The sequence below is a fragment of the Hylobates moloch genome, unplaced genomic scaffold, assembly GCF_009828535.3.
Source record: "Hylobates moloch isolate HMO894 unplaced genomic scaffold, HMol_V3 SCAFFOLD_18, whole genome shotgun sequence".
Taxonomy (NCBI): domain Eukaryota; kingdom Metazoa; phylum Chordata; class Mammalia; order Primates; family Hylobatidae; genus Hylobates; species Hylobates moloch.
In genome coordinates this window covers 73,370,333-73,389,750 of record NW_026652293.1, presented here as the reverse complement: position 1 = coordinate 73,389,750, position 19,418 = coordinate 73,370,333, and the positions used below count along the sequence as shown (strand labels likewise).

General features: G+C 40.8%; 1 protein-coding gene across 1 annotated transcript in view; it reads left to right on the top strand.

Annotated features, from left to right (window-relative positions):
- Positions 1–19,418, top strand: part of RGS7 (regulator of G protein signaling 7) — a 581,272-nt gene that overhangs the window by 512,893 nt on the left and 48,961 nt on the right. The window contains exon 8 of the mRNA XM_058430506.1: positions 17,557–17,631. Within this exon, the coding sequence (XP_058286489.1) occupies positions 17,557–17,631 (75 nt within the window). The remainder of the gene's footprint in view (positions 1–17,556; positions 17,632–19,418) is intronic.

Here is a 19,418-nt window from a genome sequence, read left to right as displayed (position 1 = left end):
TCTGAAAATGGAACAGCATTTCTGTCTATTATTCCCATCTGTTCCTTTGGATTGAAAAATATTTTGACAATCTGGCTATCACAAGCCGCTATGAGTGAAACTGTTCTTTTTTGCTTCCTGGCTATATCTTTCATCTTCTGTCTGCTCTTTCTATCCCTGAATAGATTTGTAGATACAGTGTCCTATTATTATGTAATATCTGTTGCTATTTATGTGAGCCATGGGTAGAATGAGAATAAAAACTGCTTCCCCTATTATTAAGTTGATGCTTTTATCCCTTGTGGATTGGAGACTTTTCAAAATCATGAGCCCAGATTTCTGTCCTGTTTCTTCTGAAATGATGAGGATGTGGATAGGGGTTGGAGTGATGCTAGCAGGAAGGTCTTGAGAGCCAACAGCTAACTCTCAGGGAAGTGGATAGAGGATAGTATTGATCTCGAGTACTGATGGTATCTTGCATAGTTGTGGGTGTCTGGGCAGGTGTCGGGGAGGGAAGGGGAGCATCTAACTCTGATACTCTATTGAGAAGCCAGCCTCTTGGGCCGTTCCTACTATAGTTGAATTTCTGTTTGCCAGTAGTTTAAATATAGACAAGGAAGGAGAGAAAATGGGGCCAAATGTTAACAATTGGAGAACCTGGATAAAGAGTCTGTGGGAGTTCTTTAAACCACTCTTGCAATCCTTGTAGGTTTGAAATTACATCAAAGCGAAACTAAGAGATTTAAAATGTGTACAGACACACTCAGGCATGCACGTGCACACAGGCTTTGAGGGGCTGGCTGAGCTAACAACATGGGCTCAATCTGCCAAAACCCTGATGGGACCAGCATGGACGCTGATTTCACAGAGAGTAGTCATTATTTGAGCTTGTTTTTTTTTTTTTTTTTTTTTTTTCCTGTTCATTTGCTTTTCCCCAGATGCACAAATTGTATTTTTAAAAAAGAAAGAAAGAAAAGATAGGCTGTCTTCCCTTAACAGGACATCAGCTATCTTCTTGAAATGAATTTTCTCTTTCCTGAGAAAGACAATTAAATTAAAATTAAAAGCAATCTAGATTAATTTAAAAGATAGCAAAACCTCTCTCAAATACAAAAAACTGTAGATTTCTCCTCAGCTCTGCTATTTCCCGCACAATAATTTCATATACCTCCTCACAATCAATAACTGGATTTTTTCAAAACAAATTACATTTCATTAAGAGAAAACTCAACATAAAGATATATGTCAGGCCGGGCATAGTGGCTCATGCCTGTAATCTTGACACCTTGGGAGGCCAAGGCAGGAGGATCACTTGAGGTCAGGAGTTGAAGACCAGCCTGGGCAACATAGCAAAACCTCATCCCTACAAAAAATACAAAAATCTGCCAGCCATAGTGATACACTACCAAGTAGTCTCAGCTACGTGGGAGGCTGAGGCAGGAGAATCACCTGAGCCTAGGAAATTGAAGTTACAGTGAGCTGAGATCACACCACTGCATTGCAGCCTGGGCAACAGAGCATGACCCTATCTCAAAAAAAAAGAAAAAAAGATATTTGTCCTTACATATGTTCATTCTTTCTTTCTTCTTTTTTTTTCTTTCTTTCTTCTTTTTTTTTCTTTCTTTCTTCCTTTCTTTATTTCTTTCCCTTTTTTTATTTTTATTTTTATTTTATTTTTTTGAGATAGAGTTTCGCTCTTGTGCCCGAGGCTGGAGTGCAGCAGCATGATCTCGGCTCACTGCAACCTCTGCCTCCCGGGTTCAAGCAATTCTCCTGCCTCAGCCTCCCGAGTAGCTGGGATTAAAGGCACCCATCACCACGCCTAGCTAATTTTTGTATTTTTTTAGTAGAGATGGGGTTTCACCATATTGGCCAGGCTGGTCTAGAACTCCTGACCTCAGGTGATCCACCTGCTTCGGCCTCCCAAAGTGCTGAGATTACAGGCATGAGCCACCACGCTTGGCCACATATTTTCAAATGTTAGCAGTTACCTCTTATGAGGAATAAAAAAAAAAGAAAAAAAAAAGAAAACTGCCATTAAGAAAATGGAACTCCAAAAAAACAAAAAAAGAAAGAGAAGAAAATGCAAGTCCAGTGTATTGATCTGGCTTGATATATCAGAAGAACTTTGAAATGAACTGAGTTTTACACTCTTGCCTCCACGCTTACCCTATATTTATTCCCCCAAAAAATGCTTACTTTTTTAAAAATTAAATCTGATATTTGGCCTAAAATTACTAAAATTTATTAGCTTTTGCTTTTCCTCCATTCAGTATAGTTCAACTTGTTTACTTTCAATTAGCAACTTCCTCAAATCCTGACAAACAGCCAGGCGCGGTGGCTCACACCTGTGATCCCAGCACTTTGGGAGGCCAAGGCAGGTGGATCACCTGAGGTCAGGAGTTTGAGACCAACCTGACCAACATCGTGAAACCCCATCTCTACTAAAAATATAAAAATTAGCTGGGCGTGGTGGTGCATGCCTGTAATCCCATCTACTCAGGAGGCTGAGGCATGAGAATCGCTTGAAACCGGGAGGTGGGGATTGCAATGAGCCAAGATCTTGCCACTGCACTCCAGCCTGGGCGACAGAGTGAGACTCTGTCTCAAAAAAAAAAAAAAAAAAAAAATCCTGACAAACATAATCTGAAAGCATGGAAGACCCACCCAGTACCTTGCTTCTATGGGATTATTTTATTGATGTCAAATTTTACTGCTAATAATACTAATACTAAGGGAAACTAATATGTGCTTTGCATATTCTGTGTGTCAAGAACTGTGCTGACCCCTTTACATGCAGTATTTCATACATTGAGGAGGTTGGAACTATTTTTATTGCACTCGCTCTGAAAGAAGAGACACCAAGGCTTAAAGAAGTTGCTACTTTTCCAAGAATCTTAACTATTTTGTCATCATGTTATTTGTCTTTTTTAGGTATGATTATTACCATGTTTTAAAAGTGGCATGGTCCTTTAAATAAGTGACTTATTCAAAAATTTTCTTTCAAGTGTGATGCAGATGGAGGTATTTTAGGGGAAAGGAGGCAACAAGCATTCGAGCTAAGGTTAAATGACTCGTCGTAGAAGTTGCCAGGAGAAATCATGAATTGGATGCTAGGTTAGACCAGATAATATTTATATTCTCTTCCAAGGTATGAATCGTTGATACGCTTCAGTGAAAATTAGGTTCATAGTGACTAATCTATCTAGTTTAGAGAATGCTTATGAAACTCATATTAGATGACGGTTATAGTTGAAAAATGAAAGTACTGCACAGTAGAAGAGCCGTTATTAGCTTTATCTTTTCTTAGCTTATATCTTGAATCCAGGTTTTTCTCATATGGGGTTTTAATCTTCCGCTCCATAATACGGCCCAGTGGAGATGTGCTGGTTGTATAATATGGCTCAGTTGTGTTGTCTGAACTCTGCTGTGCCATTGCACACCCAGGTAAAGAAACGCATAGGGGCACAGCTTTCATTTGTCCTTAGATATTTGTAGGTCAAGATGGAAACTGCTTTAAACAAAGTTATAAAGGCAGGGACAGAGAGGCCTGCTCTATTCTCATCTTGACTTCTCTAAAACTGAGCCTTTAAAGTTCCCAGTGTCTTCCTGCTTTTTAACTACTTAACCCCCATCAAATCTGGAAGCAATCTGCTATTTACACTTATCAACTGATGGGCTAATTACATTGCACAGGAAAAGAACATTTGAGCTAAATTTTTCTGCACTAGAAATGTTTCTTTTAAGGCTAACTGAAGAATTGGAGTATTTGTTTCCTGTTAAATAAATGTATGATAATAATGAGAGGTGATGATCAGTCGGCCAAGAGGTTAAGTTATAGGTACCAACATTCTCAAGCACACACAAATGCACACACACACATACACACAAGCAAACAGAAAATAAAACTCATTTTGTGTTTTTAATAGATGGGTATGTTCAAAAAGTCTTTCACATTCATTCATTCAGTAAACATTCATTGAGCACCTACTAGGTACCAGGAGATTTCAGACTCCAGTGACAGATACTAAGCAAGACATAGAAAGTGCCTGTATTTGAGGAGTTTACCCCTCAGTGGTGAAAGAGAAAACCAACAAGTGTAATGCGTAAACCCTCCAGGTGGAGGTAAGTGGTATGATAAAAATAAAAGCAAGGTGATGTGATCGAGCAGGACTACATAGTATTTGGAGAAAGAAATAGCAGCTAGTACAGAGAAAAGGGCCTGGTACAGAAAGAAGGCCAGTGAGGCCGGGTGCGGTGGGTCACGCCTGTAATCCCAGCACTTTGAGCAGCCAAGGCAGACAGATCACGAGGTCAGGAGTTCAAGACCAGCCTGGCCAACATGGTGAAACCCCGTCTCTACTAAAAATACAAAAATTAGCTGGCATGGTGGCACATGTCTGTAGTCCCAGCTACTCGAGAAGCTGAGGCAGGAGAATCACTTGAACCCAGGAGGCGGAAGTTGCAGTGAGCTGAGTTCATGCCACTGTACTCCAGCCTGTGCAATAGAGCGAGACTCTGTCTCAAAAAAAAAGAAAAAGAAAAGAAAAGTATAACACCTTGTAGATTATGGCAAGGTGTTTACCTTTTATCCTAAGCGTGAGGAGAGCCCTTTGGAGGTTTGACGAGGAGAGTGATGTGATGTTGCTGTAGTTTAAAAAGGTGACTCTGGCTACTGTGTGGAGAATAACTTGGGGAAAGGGAGGACAAAGCAAGAAAGGAATTAGAACAAATAAGAAGGCTGTTGTGATAGTCCAGATGGGAGATAATGGCAGCTTGGAGCAGGGTGGTAACAGTGAGGGTGGAGAGAAGCCAGTAGATTCGGGGTGTATTTGGAGGTAAAGTTTGCATGATGCGCTGATGAATCAAGTGTGGGAAGTAAGGGGAAAAGAGGACTCATTGATGCCTCCTTGGTGATGGCTTGAGCCTCTTGATGGATGGTTGGAGGCTGTCACTGAAAGGCAGAAAACCAAGAAAAGAATAGGTAGGAGGGGAGAGAAACTGAGAGTTCTGGCTTGGACACTTTATCCTTTTTGGGAAACTAAACCGAAATTAGCACTGAATCTGGCAGGCATTTTCCAAAAGAATCTGGGTCTACACCCAGAGAGTGCATCATTGTTCACTCAGGATCTGGGGAGGTGCAACCCAAGAATGCTGTCCTTCACCTCAGTTAGCTTTTCTCCCCACCCCTCGGAGCACAGAACAAATTTCGAGCTCTCAATATGCCATCCTCTTTCTTAGAACTCCAGATAAATATTTGATGTCATCTACTTCTGACCCCCTTTAATTGGCTTCTGTGATATGTATGTACTGATAAGTTTTCCTGAATATATCATGAGAACTTGTCCACATTTTATTTGTTACAGTTTTGAGACTTTTTCTTACCTCTCATATCTCCAAGTCTAATTCTATCCAAAACTCAGCCAAGAAATAAACTCAAAAAGTCTTAACTGAAGTAGCTGTTTAAACTCTCACACTCTAACTCGTGTGCTTTGATCAGTTCATTTGCTAAAATGTGAGACCCCGTGGCAAAGGAGCATTTGTATAGTTTCCTGATCCACATCAGAAGCAAGCAGCGAATTAGAGAATAATGAGATGCGCTGGAGTCAAGGATGCTGAGAGCAGCAAAAAGTGACAGCTAACTGGGATAAGGCAGAGGAACTAAAAATGGCATAAAATCACATAAAAGCTCAAAAGGCATTAGGAGTTGGGATCATCTAGCCTCACAGGCATTGCTGTCTTAAAGACAGCAAAATAGGCCGGGCACAGTGGCTCACGCCTGTAATCCCAGTGCTTTGGGAGGCCAAGGTGGGCGGATCATGAGGTCAGGAGATCGAGACCATCGTGGCCAACATGGTGAAACCCCATCTCTACAAAAAATACAAAAAAAAATTAGCCTATAATCCCAGCTACTCGGGAGGCTGAGGCAGGAAAATGGCGTGAATCCGGCAGGCAGAGCTTAGAGTGAGCCGAGATCACGTCACTGTACTCCAGCCTGGGCGACAGAGCAAGACTCTGTCTCAAAAAAAAAAAAAAAAAAGACAGCAAAATAAGCATTGTCCTCAAATAATCATGACCTCGAATCATCATGGAAAGACGGTGTTGTTTTGGATATGATTATGTAAGAATGCGAGGATGCATGGGAATTATTTTAAAAGATTTTTTTTTCCCTAGGAGTGAAAATAAAATTTTGGCTCTTAGCAATAAATATGAAATCTAGAAAAGAACTTTATGTAAAACTCTCTTTTCTAACACCACTACATCTTTTTCTCTTTTTGGAAATCAAGTTGAATGCAACAGAGTTTATCTTTGAAATTAATCTTCTGTACAGAGATTTTGCTAAACCGAGGTATGTGTTATGGCCTTTCTCTGTATGTGTGTCCTGAAAAGGGAGGGCTCTGGTCTGAACATTTGTGTCCTCCCCAAATTCGTGTTCTGAATTCCTAACCTCCAAGGTGATGGTATTAGGAGGTAAGATCTTTGGAAGGTGATTAGGTCATGAAGGTTCTTTCCTCTTGAATGGGATTAGTGCCCTTATAGAAGAGGCCAAGAGAGAACTATTACGCCTTCCACCATGTGAGGAAACAGCAAGAAGGAACCTTCTATGAACTGAAAAGTGACCCTCATCCAACACAAAATCTTTCACTGCCTTGATCTTGAACTTCCCAGCCTCCAGAACCATGAGAAATAAATGTCTATTGTTTATAAGCCACCTGGTTTATGGTATTTTGTTATAGAAGTCTGAAGAGACTAAGACAGGGAGGTGCACCCCTTTTCTATTTGGGAACTTATGATTTAGGAACCCCCTGTATCCTTTGTAATTCAAAGCTATTGAATTCAAGGCAGCTATTGTAATTCACAAACTTATTTCCTAGTTGTCCCATTGCTGTCTGTTGTAAAAATTATTATAAGCCTTTGAACTTACTGTCAGTTATTTATGTTATACGAAATTTTATTTGGTTCTCTTTAGCCTTTACAGCATACCATTTAAGTCACCAGTACTAACAATAGCACCATGTAAAAAAATAAAGATTGTTTTCTCTAGTTCAATAGCTAGTTCATTTTCCTACTTTTTGGCACCTCACTTTTACATTGGGGAAATTTATGTTGTCACCAGAGACATAGTCTAGATTTCATGTCTTAATTTCTGCATTCAAGAAACATGTTAAGTGTTAAAGTAAAAATGTTTAAGGTGTTTGATGACCCATTTAAGCCCATGGACCAGGAATCCTAAAATTCTGCATTGCTACTTACCCTCCCACCAATGAAATACCAGAGGAACAGTATAATGCAAATCAAAATGCCAGTTCAATTATGGGTATAAAAGTACCCAATATGCCAACCCAGGATATAGGACAAGTTGGAGCACACATGTTCAGTCTCAAATCTAAGAGGGACTTTTTTTCTCATCCAGTTGAAAATCTTTGCATGTCCTCACACCGCAGCCAGCTTTTTGTAGGGAAATAATCATAGAAAGGGAAGGAGATCAATCGCTCATGTGCGCACAGCAGGCCAGGTGTCACAGAAAAGTGTCCGTGCACACTTGCCTCAGGCCTTTTGTTTCTTCCTGCAGGAGCCCCTATTTTAAAGATAATTATGACAACTTAGCTTCTGCCCAGTGATTTTTTAAATTTCAAAGCAGTTCTAGCTGGGAACATTTTAAGTATTTTAAAGCTGAACATTAAACATGGGTGATCCCAGTGACCACAAAGAAGCTATAGCAAATGTACTGGTTAGAGTCCTCTTGGTTGCTCTTCTGAGAATGGTACCTGCAAGGCAATTCCTAGTCTATAAAAAGGGAATATCATTGAAGGATGCACAGATAGTTCCTAGATGTGAGGCTGAAGTGGTCTGATTTCAATTAGAGCAGATTAATAGAATGTGGTAGGACTACAGAAGAAGAATTTAGGAAAGTGTAGCAGAGACTCTGAGTAATGAGAGACAGCTCCACCAAATTCTCAGGAATCGATCATCATGTTTTAATGTTGCAGATTCAATGATATCTTCATACCACCAATGATAATGCAAAAATGCAATGGCACAAAAGGACAGGCCAAGGGCAAATGATTATACAGGCATTTGTGTTGGAAATGTTCAGATTGGTGATCTTCATAGAGACTGCATAAAGAGGTGCATTCCCCTTGGAGACTTCAGCAAATGCAAACATTGTATGTAAATACAACCCAGGGTTCGTTTTGGATTCCTCTCTTCTTTTCACAGGCTTTCCCATCTCAGCAGATGGCATGGGAGTCATCCTTGATATTCTGTTTTCTTCAGCATGCCCACAGACACAACCCATCAGCAAGTTTTGTTGATTATAGCTTCAAAATGCATCCCAGATGCAACCACTTCACATCATCTCTAGTGCTGGCATGCAAACCCACGTCACCGTAATCTCTTGCCTGGATAATTGCAGTAACCTTCAAACTGGGCCCCTTGCTTCTGTTTTGCCCTCTTCCCACCCTGATAATCCACTCTCAAAGTGCGCAATATTCTTGAATGAGTTGTTTGGTTGGTTGGTTTTTAATGAATTTTATTTTTTTAGAGCAGTTTTGGTTCACAGCAAAATTAAGTGGAAAGTACTGAATTCCCCAGCAACCTCCCCCGGGCCCACAGCCGCCCCCATTATCAACCCCCCGCCCCCAACCCCACCAGAGCAGTACATTTGTTATAATCGATTAACTGACACTGATATATCATTATCACCTGTACTCTGTAGTTTACATTAGAGTTCACTCTTGATGTTGTACATTCTGTGGTTTTGACAAACGTATAATGGTATGTATTCATTATTGTAGTATCATATAAAATAGTTTCACTACCCTAAAATTTCTCTGTGCTGGGCCTATTTATTCCCAACCCTTGGCAACCACTGATCTGGAAAAGGCAAAACCATTTGTCTCCATCGTTTTGCCTTTTCCAGAATGTCATATGGTTGGAATCGTACAATCTGTAGCTTTTTCAGATTGGCTTCTTTCACTTAGTAATATGCACGTAAGATTCCTCCATGTCATTTTGTGGCTTAACAGCTCATTTCTTTTTAATGCTGAATAATATTCCATTGTCTGGATGTACCACAGTTTATACATTCACCTACTAAAGGACATCTTGGTTGCTTTAAAGTTTTGGCAATTATGAAGAACAAGCGGCTAGAAACATCCACGTACAGGTTTTTTTGTGAACATAAGTTTTCAACTCAATTTGGGTAAATGCCAATGCGGATGATTGCTGGATCGAATGGTTAGAGTGTTTTGTAAGAAACTGCCAAACTGTCTTGCAAAGTGGCTGAACCGTTTTGCATTCCCACTGGCAATGAATGAGAATCTCTGTGGCTCCACATTCTTGCCAGCAATTGGTGTTTTCAGCGTTCTGGATTTTGGCAATTCTAATAGGTGTGTAGTGGTATCTCGTTATTTCAATTTGCATTTTCCCAATGACATACGATGTGGAGCATCTTTGTATAAATGTATTTGCCATCTGTATATTTTCTTTGATGAGGTGCCTGTTCAGATCATTTGTCCATGTGTTAATTGGGTTGTGGTATCTTCTTATTGTTGGGTTTTAAGAGTTCTCTACTTATTTTGGATAATAACCTTGCATATTTTTTTTCCAGTTTGTGGCCTGTCTTCTCATTCTCTTGACAGTATCTTTCACAGAACAGAAGTTTTTAATTTTAATGAAATCCAAGTTACCAATTATTTCTTTCATGGATTGTGCCTTTGATATTGTATCTAAAAAGTCATCACCCAGCTCAAGGTCACCTAGATGTTCTCCTGTTATTTTCTAAAACTTTTATAATTTAGCATTTTACATTTAGGTTTATGATTCATTTTGAGTTTGTGTGTGTGTGTGTGTGTGTGTGTGTGTGTGTGTGTGTGTAGAGTGTAAGGTCTGAATGAGTTTTTAAAAATAAATCATATGAAGTCAGTCTTCTGTTTAAAACTCTCCAGTGGCTTCCAATTATGTTTAGAATTAAGCCAAAGTCGGGCCGGGCGCGGTGGCTCAAGCCTGTAATCTCAGCATTTTGGGAGGCCGAGGCGGGCAGATCACGAGGTCAGGAGATTGAGACCCTCCTGGCTAACACAGTGAAACCCCCTCTCTACTAAAAATACAAAAAATTAGCCAGGCGTGGTGGCGGGTGCCTGTAGTCCCAGCTACTCTGCAGGCTGAGGCAGGAGAATGGTGTGAACCCGGGAGGCGGAGCTTGCAGTGAGCCGAGGTCGCGCCACTGCACTCCAGTCTGGGTTGTAGAGCGAGACTCTGTCTCAAAACAAACAAACAAACAAAAAACTTAAAAATAAAAATAAAGTTGCATTAAACCAAAGTCCTTACTACCTTACCATGGCCTGTGATTTCTACTCAACCTGACCAGTTTCCACAGCTTCAGTGCTGACTTCTTATGATTCCATTTCCTTCTGCCTCTTGGACCTGTGGAGTTCATTCATAGCATACATTGAAGCACGATATCTTACTCAGGAATCTGTAGCTAGCAAATGAGGCCTAACAGGAATCAAATGAGTAAATACTATAGAGAAGAATGAATGGAAGAAATTTGGAGCCATTTCCTCAAATAACTTTCTTCAGTTTGTGTGTAGGACTTAGTAAGTAGATAGGTCAGGAGGAAGAGGGCTGAAAGGATCAGAGGCTGAATCAACTGACAACTGCCTAAGAAAATGAAGAAAAGCTTGAATTGGATCTTTAAAAAAAGAATCCTGGCTAGGCACAGTGGTTCACACCTGTAATACCAGAGCTTTGGGAGGCTGAGATGGGAGGACTGCTTGAGGCCAGGAGTTTGAGACTAGCCTGGGCAACATAGCAAGACCCTGTCTCTACTAAAAATTAAAAATAAAATATTAGCCAGACATGGTGGCACTCACCTGTAGTCCCAGCTACTCAGGAGGCTGAGACAAGCCAATTGCTTGAGCCCAGGAAGTCAAGGCTATAGTCAGCTGTGATTGCACCACTGCATTCCAGCCTGGGCCAAAAAAAAAGTCCTGAGATTGAACACTTTAAAATCTATAGTTACTTCATGTAAGAATAAGGGATCATTTTTATTGGGGTACTATGGGTCATGCATGCAATTTTTATAACTTGTACTGTATTACAAATGGGTGATTCTTTTTCATTAATCTACTTCTATTTGAATTAATAATGATATATACAGATGCTCCTTGACCTACAATGGGGTTATGTCCCAATAAAGCCATTGTAAGCCAAAAATATTGTAAGTCAAAACTGCATTTAATACTCTAATAAACTCACAGTAAGGGTGAAAAATTTTAAGTTGAGCCATAGCAAGTCAGGAACCATCTAAATACAGTAGCTCCCCCTTATCTATGGTTGCACTCTGCAGTTTCAGTTACCCATAGTCAACTGCAGTCCAAAAATATTAAATGGAAAATTCAAGAAACAATGCATAAGTTTGCAATTTCGTGCCATTCTGAGTAGCATTATGAAATGTCATCTATCCCATTCTGCCCCACCTGGAACACGAGGCACCCCTTTGTCCAGCAGATCCACGCTGTCTATGGTACCCACCTGTTAGGCACTTAGTAGCCTTCTAGATTATCAGATGTGACTGTCCTGGTATTGCAGTGCTTGTGTTCAAGTCACCCTTACTTTACTTCAGAATGACCCCAAAGCCCAAGCGTAGTGAGGCTGACATATTTTATTATTTTATTATTACTTATTGTTGTTTTCTATTTTATTATTATTGTTGTTAATTTCTTACTGTTCCTAATTTATAAGTTAAACTTTACGATAAGCATGTGTATATATAAGAAAAACAGTATGTATAGGGTTTGGTACTATCCGTGGTTTCAGGCATCTCTTTTGCGGGGGTGGGCAGTAGTAAAACATACCCCCAAGGATAAGGGGGGACTATGCATATTTGAAACGTGAATTTTCCCGGAATCATGATTTTTTAAAACTTTCTAGGGTGTACTTGATGTCTTGCTATCAGCTCTATTTGATGGTGCATTTCTAATCCTCCACTCACCTGTCATTTAGGACACTGTTCTCCCAGGTACACATCAGCTGCAGTGATGGAACTTAAACACAGCTGTTCTGTATTCCTCTCTCTCACTGTCGCTCTTCACCACAGGCTTTGCCGAGTTGTCCTGAACACAAGTATGCCTTCTGCTATAACTAACAAAAATGTACTATCGCATGAAAGGAACTAAATGGCATTTAGATGCTTTTACTTAAAATATCAATAATGAAACCAAAAACTCCAGCTTCTCTTTTGCACCTCATGAGGACACTCACATAAATGTTATGACAGTAATATTTCTCAGTGATATGCTCCGTTTACTCCCTCAGGAATGGCTTCCACAATGTTAAATCCTACTTTATAATAAATAACGTTATAATAATGTTACAACCCAGCTTAGTTCGGTTGAAAAGAAATTCATCTTTCAATCACTAGAAATAACACAATTCTCTTCCAGGCTGATGTAAATAGCATTTCATTATTCCTTACATCCAACAATACTATGTGCTTAATACTGTATCCAGCAAATAGTATATATTTGAACATTTTAATGGAATGTCTACTTGGTAATGGTAATGTTATTTATATCTTATTGGGAAGATAGATATGTTTAGCTCTGCAGAAACCAATTTTATGAATTTCATGAAGGTCTGGTGCCAGCTAGTGGTACCTATTATATATGCATCAAGAAGATAATTGACTTTTTTTTAAATAACCAAAGACAACATGGTCTCATCGAGATTGAAAAATTGCTTAAAAACAACGTTTAAAGGAATATTGTTTGCCATGTTGAGGAGAACCAACAGACTGTGCATAAAAATGGATGTCTGTCTTGGCCATGTGCAGTGACTGTTGCCTGTAATTCCAGCACTTCGGGAGGCCAAGGCGGGTGGATCACCTGAGGTCAGGAGTTTGAGACCCGCCTGGCCAACATGGCAAAACCTTGTCTCTACTAAAACTACAAAAAATTAGCTGGGCGTGGTGGCACCTGCCTGTAATCCCAGCTACTCGGGAGGCTGAGACGAGCATCACTTGAACCCAGGAGGCAGCGGTTGCAGTGAGCCGAGATCGCGCCATTGCACTCCAGCCTGGGCAACAAGAGTGAAACTCTGTCTCAGGAAAAAAAAAAAAAAAAAAAAAGGATGTCTGGAATGTTCTGTTGTCATGTAATGCTCTGTGCCAACTTCCACTTAGTCATTAAGCTCCCATATTCTGATTATTCATGTGTCTGTCGTTCTTACTGTATCAGGAAGTTACTGGGATACAGCTCATGCCTTCATTCCTGTAACTCACCATTTGTCACAAGATCCGACAATTAGATGCAGAAAGAAATATTTATTGAATACATAAGAGAATTCAAGAAAAATTATTGCCATATTTCACTTACCACAGTACATAATTTCTGAAAGCAGTTATTCAGGCGTTATCAGCACTGGATCATGACCTTAATTATTCAGAAGTATACCAGACAACTGTGGGCCTCTAAGCTTTTTTAATCTTCAAGAATTCCCTAGTTGACTTAGATATCATAGATCTGTTGAACCATCAGCTGTCCCATGAGGCCTCCTTAGAAATTACAGGGCCTCTGAGACAAGCATCCCAGATCCAGCTTACTATTTTAACCATTTAGTCATTAGTAACAAATTTTGAACTGGCAGATTTCATTTTCCTGGGATGGGAGCCGGGTTATAAAACATATCTTACAGTTCAGTCTCTAATGACATTTACTTTTAAAATCAATGCTTTCTTATTAATTTGCTGATTAATGGTGTTAATAATTGGCTCAAGTGGGAATTTCAGATGTAAGCTAATGGTTCATTAATCAAATTTAAAAGGCCATCATCTTTTAAATATGAGGATGAAACTTCTCATTTCCTTTAGGACTGACAGTCAGATCTGTTCCTCTGGGGAGGGGAATCTTTCCACTTTATGCCTTCAATGGTTGACACAATTTCCAGGGCCATTTGTTAATTATCCCCCTGGTATGAAGTAAAATTGATTTGGAATCCTAGCTCATTATGGAAGGTGTTTTAGAGTTCAAATTAGTTCCGCTTCCTCAGATGTATAAAGAAAACACAGTTTCTGTATTTTCTATAATTGACATAGTTTTCTCAGAAACCTATTTGAAGGGTAGGTTTCAATGCATGTGCTCTGCATGCCACCATAATTGAAATAGTTGCTTTAGATGACTCGGTCATTTGTGGATAAATGATCACACTTTCAGTTTTCTCGGCCTTTCTCTGCTGCTATCCAGGATTGGTTTTGGAAGGGAGTTTGGCGTCTAGAGGTTTTGTTTTTACAGTCTTGTGCAGTGGGGCCAGAGGGCCAAGCACCTCCAGAGCATCTTCCAGATCCTTGTCGATTTCTGCTATAGGCAGATTGGCATGGGCTGCTCCAAGGACAGCTGCAACAGGTACCATCTCATCACCTGGAACTCACTGCTGAAGTTTGTGTTTCAGACATCTGCTTTAGCATAAAATCCCTGCACACTGCGGCCTTTGTCCCAACTTCAGGCTCCCATCCACCCCACTATTCTTAGATCTTCTGTGCCTTTTACTACTGTGGCATGCAAGAAATTCCAGATGCCTTGACTGCCACATAAGAGGCTTGGGAAGCATTTTCTTCAGCTCATCTTTCTTGCTAACACCCATATGATATAAAATTCGTGTTGGCTCTGATTGCATTTGGGGCTTCTTCTATGGGAATGGGACTGACTACTTCACAGGCTTCCTCATACTTGTCTGGGATTTTTTATTCCTCCCTGTCACCTCTTGTTCTTCGAGTTTCTTGCGCAGAGGAGAAAAATGAAGTACTTGCTGAGCTCAGTATCTTACCTTTATCTTTCTTTGCCTCCAGATCATGAAGAAACATGCTTTCCTTTTCCTGGATATTATATCCTGATTTTTCCCACCCCTTAACATATGGAAGAAAATCTCCATGACGTATCTTATCATACTTGGCTCTTTAAAAAAAAAAAAAAGAGAGAGACAGAATCTCACCCTATCACCCAGGCTGGAGTGTGGTGGCTCAGTCACAGCTCACTGCAGCCTCAAACTCCTCAAAGCAAGTGATCCTCCCACCTCAGCCTCTCCAAATGCTGAGATTACAGGCATAAGCCACTGCACCTGGCACCGTGCTTGGCTCCTGATATGTTGATAGGAGTTTAAAGAATTTTACTCCCTTCCCTTCCGTTATGGCTCAGGCTTAGGGATGGAAGCCTGCAAAGAAATAGAAACTGAATCGAAAATGAAAACTCGATCCTTTAATGTTTTACAAACCTTGTCTTTGTTACACCTAGATCAATGGTTGTGAACACTGGCTGCATATTAAAATCCCCGGGGGTCTTTTAAAAAAATAAATGCTTAGACCAACCATAAAAAAAAATCAAACCAGAATATCAGATACTCAGCAACCAGATGCTGGGAGAGTTTAGTGAATCGCTGTGTCACTTACAAAATTAGTCCCACCCAGCTGAGTGCCCATCCTCCCTCCTACACTGCCAAGCTGACCACTGTGCTGAACCAGTGATTTCTATTCCTAAATAGATATGCAAACCAAACTCATAATGTATTTAATGTTTGTAGTACAGTGTGTGTGTCTGTGTGCGTGCGTGTGTGTGTGTGTGTGTGTGTAGTATATACATACTCTACAAAAAAAAAAAACAAGAAAAAATGTTTTCCTCATTTACTTCCTTATCTATTATAATACTATGGTGGAGTTTTGGCCCAATGGCTATGCTAGCAGAAGATGGTTCTTTAAGGAAAGTGTCATCTGTCTTCATTACACAATGAACTGATTCCCGTTACTGCAGTGAACAGCTGAGTCTGCCAATCACATCAGCTCTGCCTTTTTGCCCTTCCTTCCCAACCCCATCCCAACTCCACAGAAGACTCTTCCGCATTCACAGTTTCTCTGAAGTCACTTCTAAGGACATCTAATGCTTTAATTTCTTGCAATCTGTGGGAAGAAATAGAGAAATGGAGCAGAGACATGCAGCTTGGTGGTTTGTTTGTTTGTTTTGAGATCGAGTTTCACTCTTGTCGCCCAGGCTAGAGTGCAGTGGTGCAATCTCGGCTCACTGCAACCTCCGCCTCCTGGGTTCAAGCGATTATCCTGCCTCAGCCTCCAGAGAAGCTGGGATTACAGGCGCCTGCCACCATGTCTGGCTAATTTTTGTATTTTCAGTAGAGATGGGGTTTCACCATGTTGGCCAGGCTGGTCTTGAACTCCTGACCTCATGATCCATCCACCCCGGCCTCCCAAAGTGCTGGGATTACAGGCGTGAGCCACCGCGCCCGGCTGATGTTAAGGAAACACAGTCCATGTAGCCATTAACTTCTCATCACTTCTAAAGGATGTGTGATGTCTAAGCCCTTTCTACATTTAAGCTACTATGTATTTTTGAATCTCCTGTCTTCTCTGTTTCGTGATTCATATTCTCTCCCTTCCCCTCTTCTTCCCCCCTCCTCCCCTCTCCTCCTCCAAATATACAAGAAGCTTGCAGCTATTTGTTTCTGTACAACAGAACAATAAATCTGACAAGATGAGACACCTAAGGTTGTCAGGAAGCTAACAGCAGGCTGCCTATACTTCTCCAACCCCTCTGTTTTAAAGGGGTTCACCTGCCCTTAAGGAAAAGGAAGGTCGGGAATTTATCAGAAGAAGCATGGCATCTTATTTACCAGTTTCTTTCTCCATCTTTCACATTTTAACCATGAACTCTGTTGCACATTCTGTCTATAGCAAACGAAGATTCCTAGTTGCTGGGTTTCACAGTCCCTGTAAGACAGTTCATTCTGGGAGTTGAGCTGGCTCAACTAAATGCCATTTTAGTCTTCCAGCCTGAGAAAAGCAAGTCACCCATCTAATAGTCTCTTTTTTTTTTTTTTTTTTTTGTGATGGAGTTTCGCTCTTGTTGCCCAGGCTGGAGTGCAGTGGTGTGCTCTTGACTCGCTGCAACCTCCACCTCCCGGGTTCAAGTGATTCTCCTGCCTCGGCCTCCTGATTATCTGGGATTACAGGCACCCGCCACCACGCCCAGCTAATTTTTTCTGTTTTTAGTAGAGAGAGGGTTTCACCACATTGGCCAGGCTGGTCTCGAACTCCTGACCTCAGGTGATCCACCCACCTCAGCTTCCCAAAGTGCTGGGATTACAGGCATGAGTCACTGCACCCAGCCCAGCCTCACTTTTTATAAAGAGAGAACTCTGCAAGAGGCTGTCTGCAGATAACCAGCAAGGGGTATGGGCCCGTTTGTCCAGGAGGGCCCTCACTCTATCTGTCGTGTTTGTTGGTATACATATTGACACCACTTTCACATGTGTGCAGTCGAGTATTTCTTTTTCCTATTTCTCTGGGAGTTATTTGAGGATGGCATCTGAAGGCTTTTAAGTGTGAAGAGTTAAGAAGTATCGTGTCTTTTATGACTGGCTACTGCTGATGGGACAGGCTGTGGCCATCTAGAAAACACTTCCCTTGATTTGTGTCGTGGCATTTGCTCGGGCTCTGGAGAATGAGTCATTCATGATTGTCCTGGTCAGAAATTTCACACCCAAAGATTCATTTGTCTCTTTTTCCATTCCCAGCCTGGATGTGTGAATACGACTGAAGTGGACATTAAGAAGTCATCCAGAATGAGAAACCCCCACAAAACACGGAAGGTAAAACTGTCATTTGTTGTGCTGATCTTGGTGATGGATTGCACTGTTGACAGGACGTCAGCCATAAAAACACTTTCTTCTCATGTCATGGAGTGTCTTCCCCACACTTCCCAGCCTTCCACAGCCCTCCCTTCCTCAAGAATAGCCCCATCCTGATGCTCAAGCACACCAGGGTCCCAAGACACAGCGATGGGACTGACTGACTGAGAGGAGAGGAACAGGGTTTCTAAGGAAATCATCCTTAGAAAACCTGATACTGATGAGAGAAGGGCATTTTAAAACCCGAGGAAAGGGGGACATCTAAAAGATATTTAATTACAGAAAGAGTGCAGGGACCCCCTCTTAACACTAGAATTTTGTGACACAACCATAAGACAGTGGTTGTATTTCAGTGTTTGTTATCTGAGAGAATATCGGTGTGCAGGGTGCGGGGGAAGCTATTCCGAGTTCAGTGACATTTAAAATAACCCTTTGAAAATGCACAGCAGTAGTTTCTACATATTTTTTAAAGCAACACGTACAACTAGAAGACATTTTTATTCATTCTGTAAAACACGCTTGATGTACACAAGCATTTCTGGCCTGTAGCAGTCGCTTTGAGAACACAGCTTATAGATTGGTGCTGCTGGATTAATACATTCCACAAAGTTCAAGGTCTTTTTTCTGTGGCCATTTCCTTAGTCTTTCGTTAGCCATAGCGTTTTCCAGAGTCTGTGTCCCTGTAGTAAGCACTCAATATTTTTTTCTAGTCTTATTTTGTGTTGCCTTTTTCTCCCATCCCTAGAAACATAGCATCATGCTCAAAGGCCCCAATATGGTCCAAGTACCTTTTCTTTCTTTTAAGGCAGTTTACCTTGATGTTAGGATAAAGAAGCTGAAGCAGAGCACCACAAAACCAATTCAGATGCGGTGCTCAAATGCTTCTGCCCCTAGGAACTCTCCGAGAGAGAGGCGAAGCCAGACCAAAGCAAGCCTGTCTGGTCTGTCTCTCTGGTGGCTGGCCCTACTTAATTGCTTTCATCCTCTGCTCGCAGCACATCCTGAGGGCACCAAGAACTATTTTTGCAGAACAAGATTCAAAAATGCTAATAGCTCTCCAAAAAGTGCATTAAGCCACCTCTCTCCACTTTCTGAATAGTGAAATTACTCTTCGAAATACTTTATTGGGTGTCTTGTTTCCCCCAACAGACACTAACCCAGACATGCTGTGATTCAGAAGAGAAAGCATATGGATTAACAAGATAGCACTTAGACACAATAAAGGCATCATTTATACTCTCTCTTCGGCACCATATTCAGTATTGATCATCTTTCTCCTGTTTCACATGGCACCCTTCTTTTTGAACATTTGAGAAACATTAGTTTACAATGTCGTTCTTTACATACCATCAGCCCTCATTTAATGATGAAAAGCCCATGAGGCATTGCAAGGTGAAATATTGTAAAGAAACAGAATCATTGATATCTAGCTCTCTTTGTCTTGATAACATCTAATTTCTTGTGAATCGATAACAATAGAATGACAGGGCCTCACTCCAGAGCTGTCTAGCGCTAACATTTGCCAGAAGAAAACAAAAGTCCTGAAAAATTTGACAGCAAATAACAGGTATGCCCTTATTTTCCACAGCTGGAGAAAACTGATTTTTCTCACCTTTTGATAAATATAGCTTCTCACAGTCAGAAGTGTTCAATTTGCTGGAATCTTCGCAGATGATAATGTTATTTTACATGGAAGGTTATCCGACTCCAAGCCACATACTAATATTTTTTAGAAGTATCACCACTGA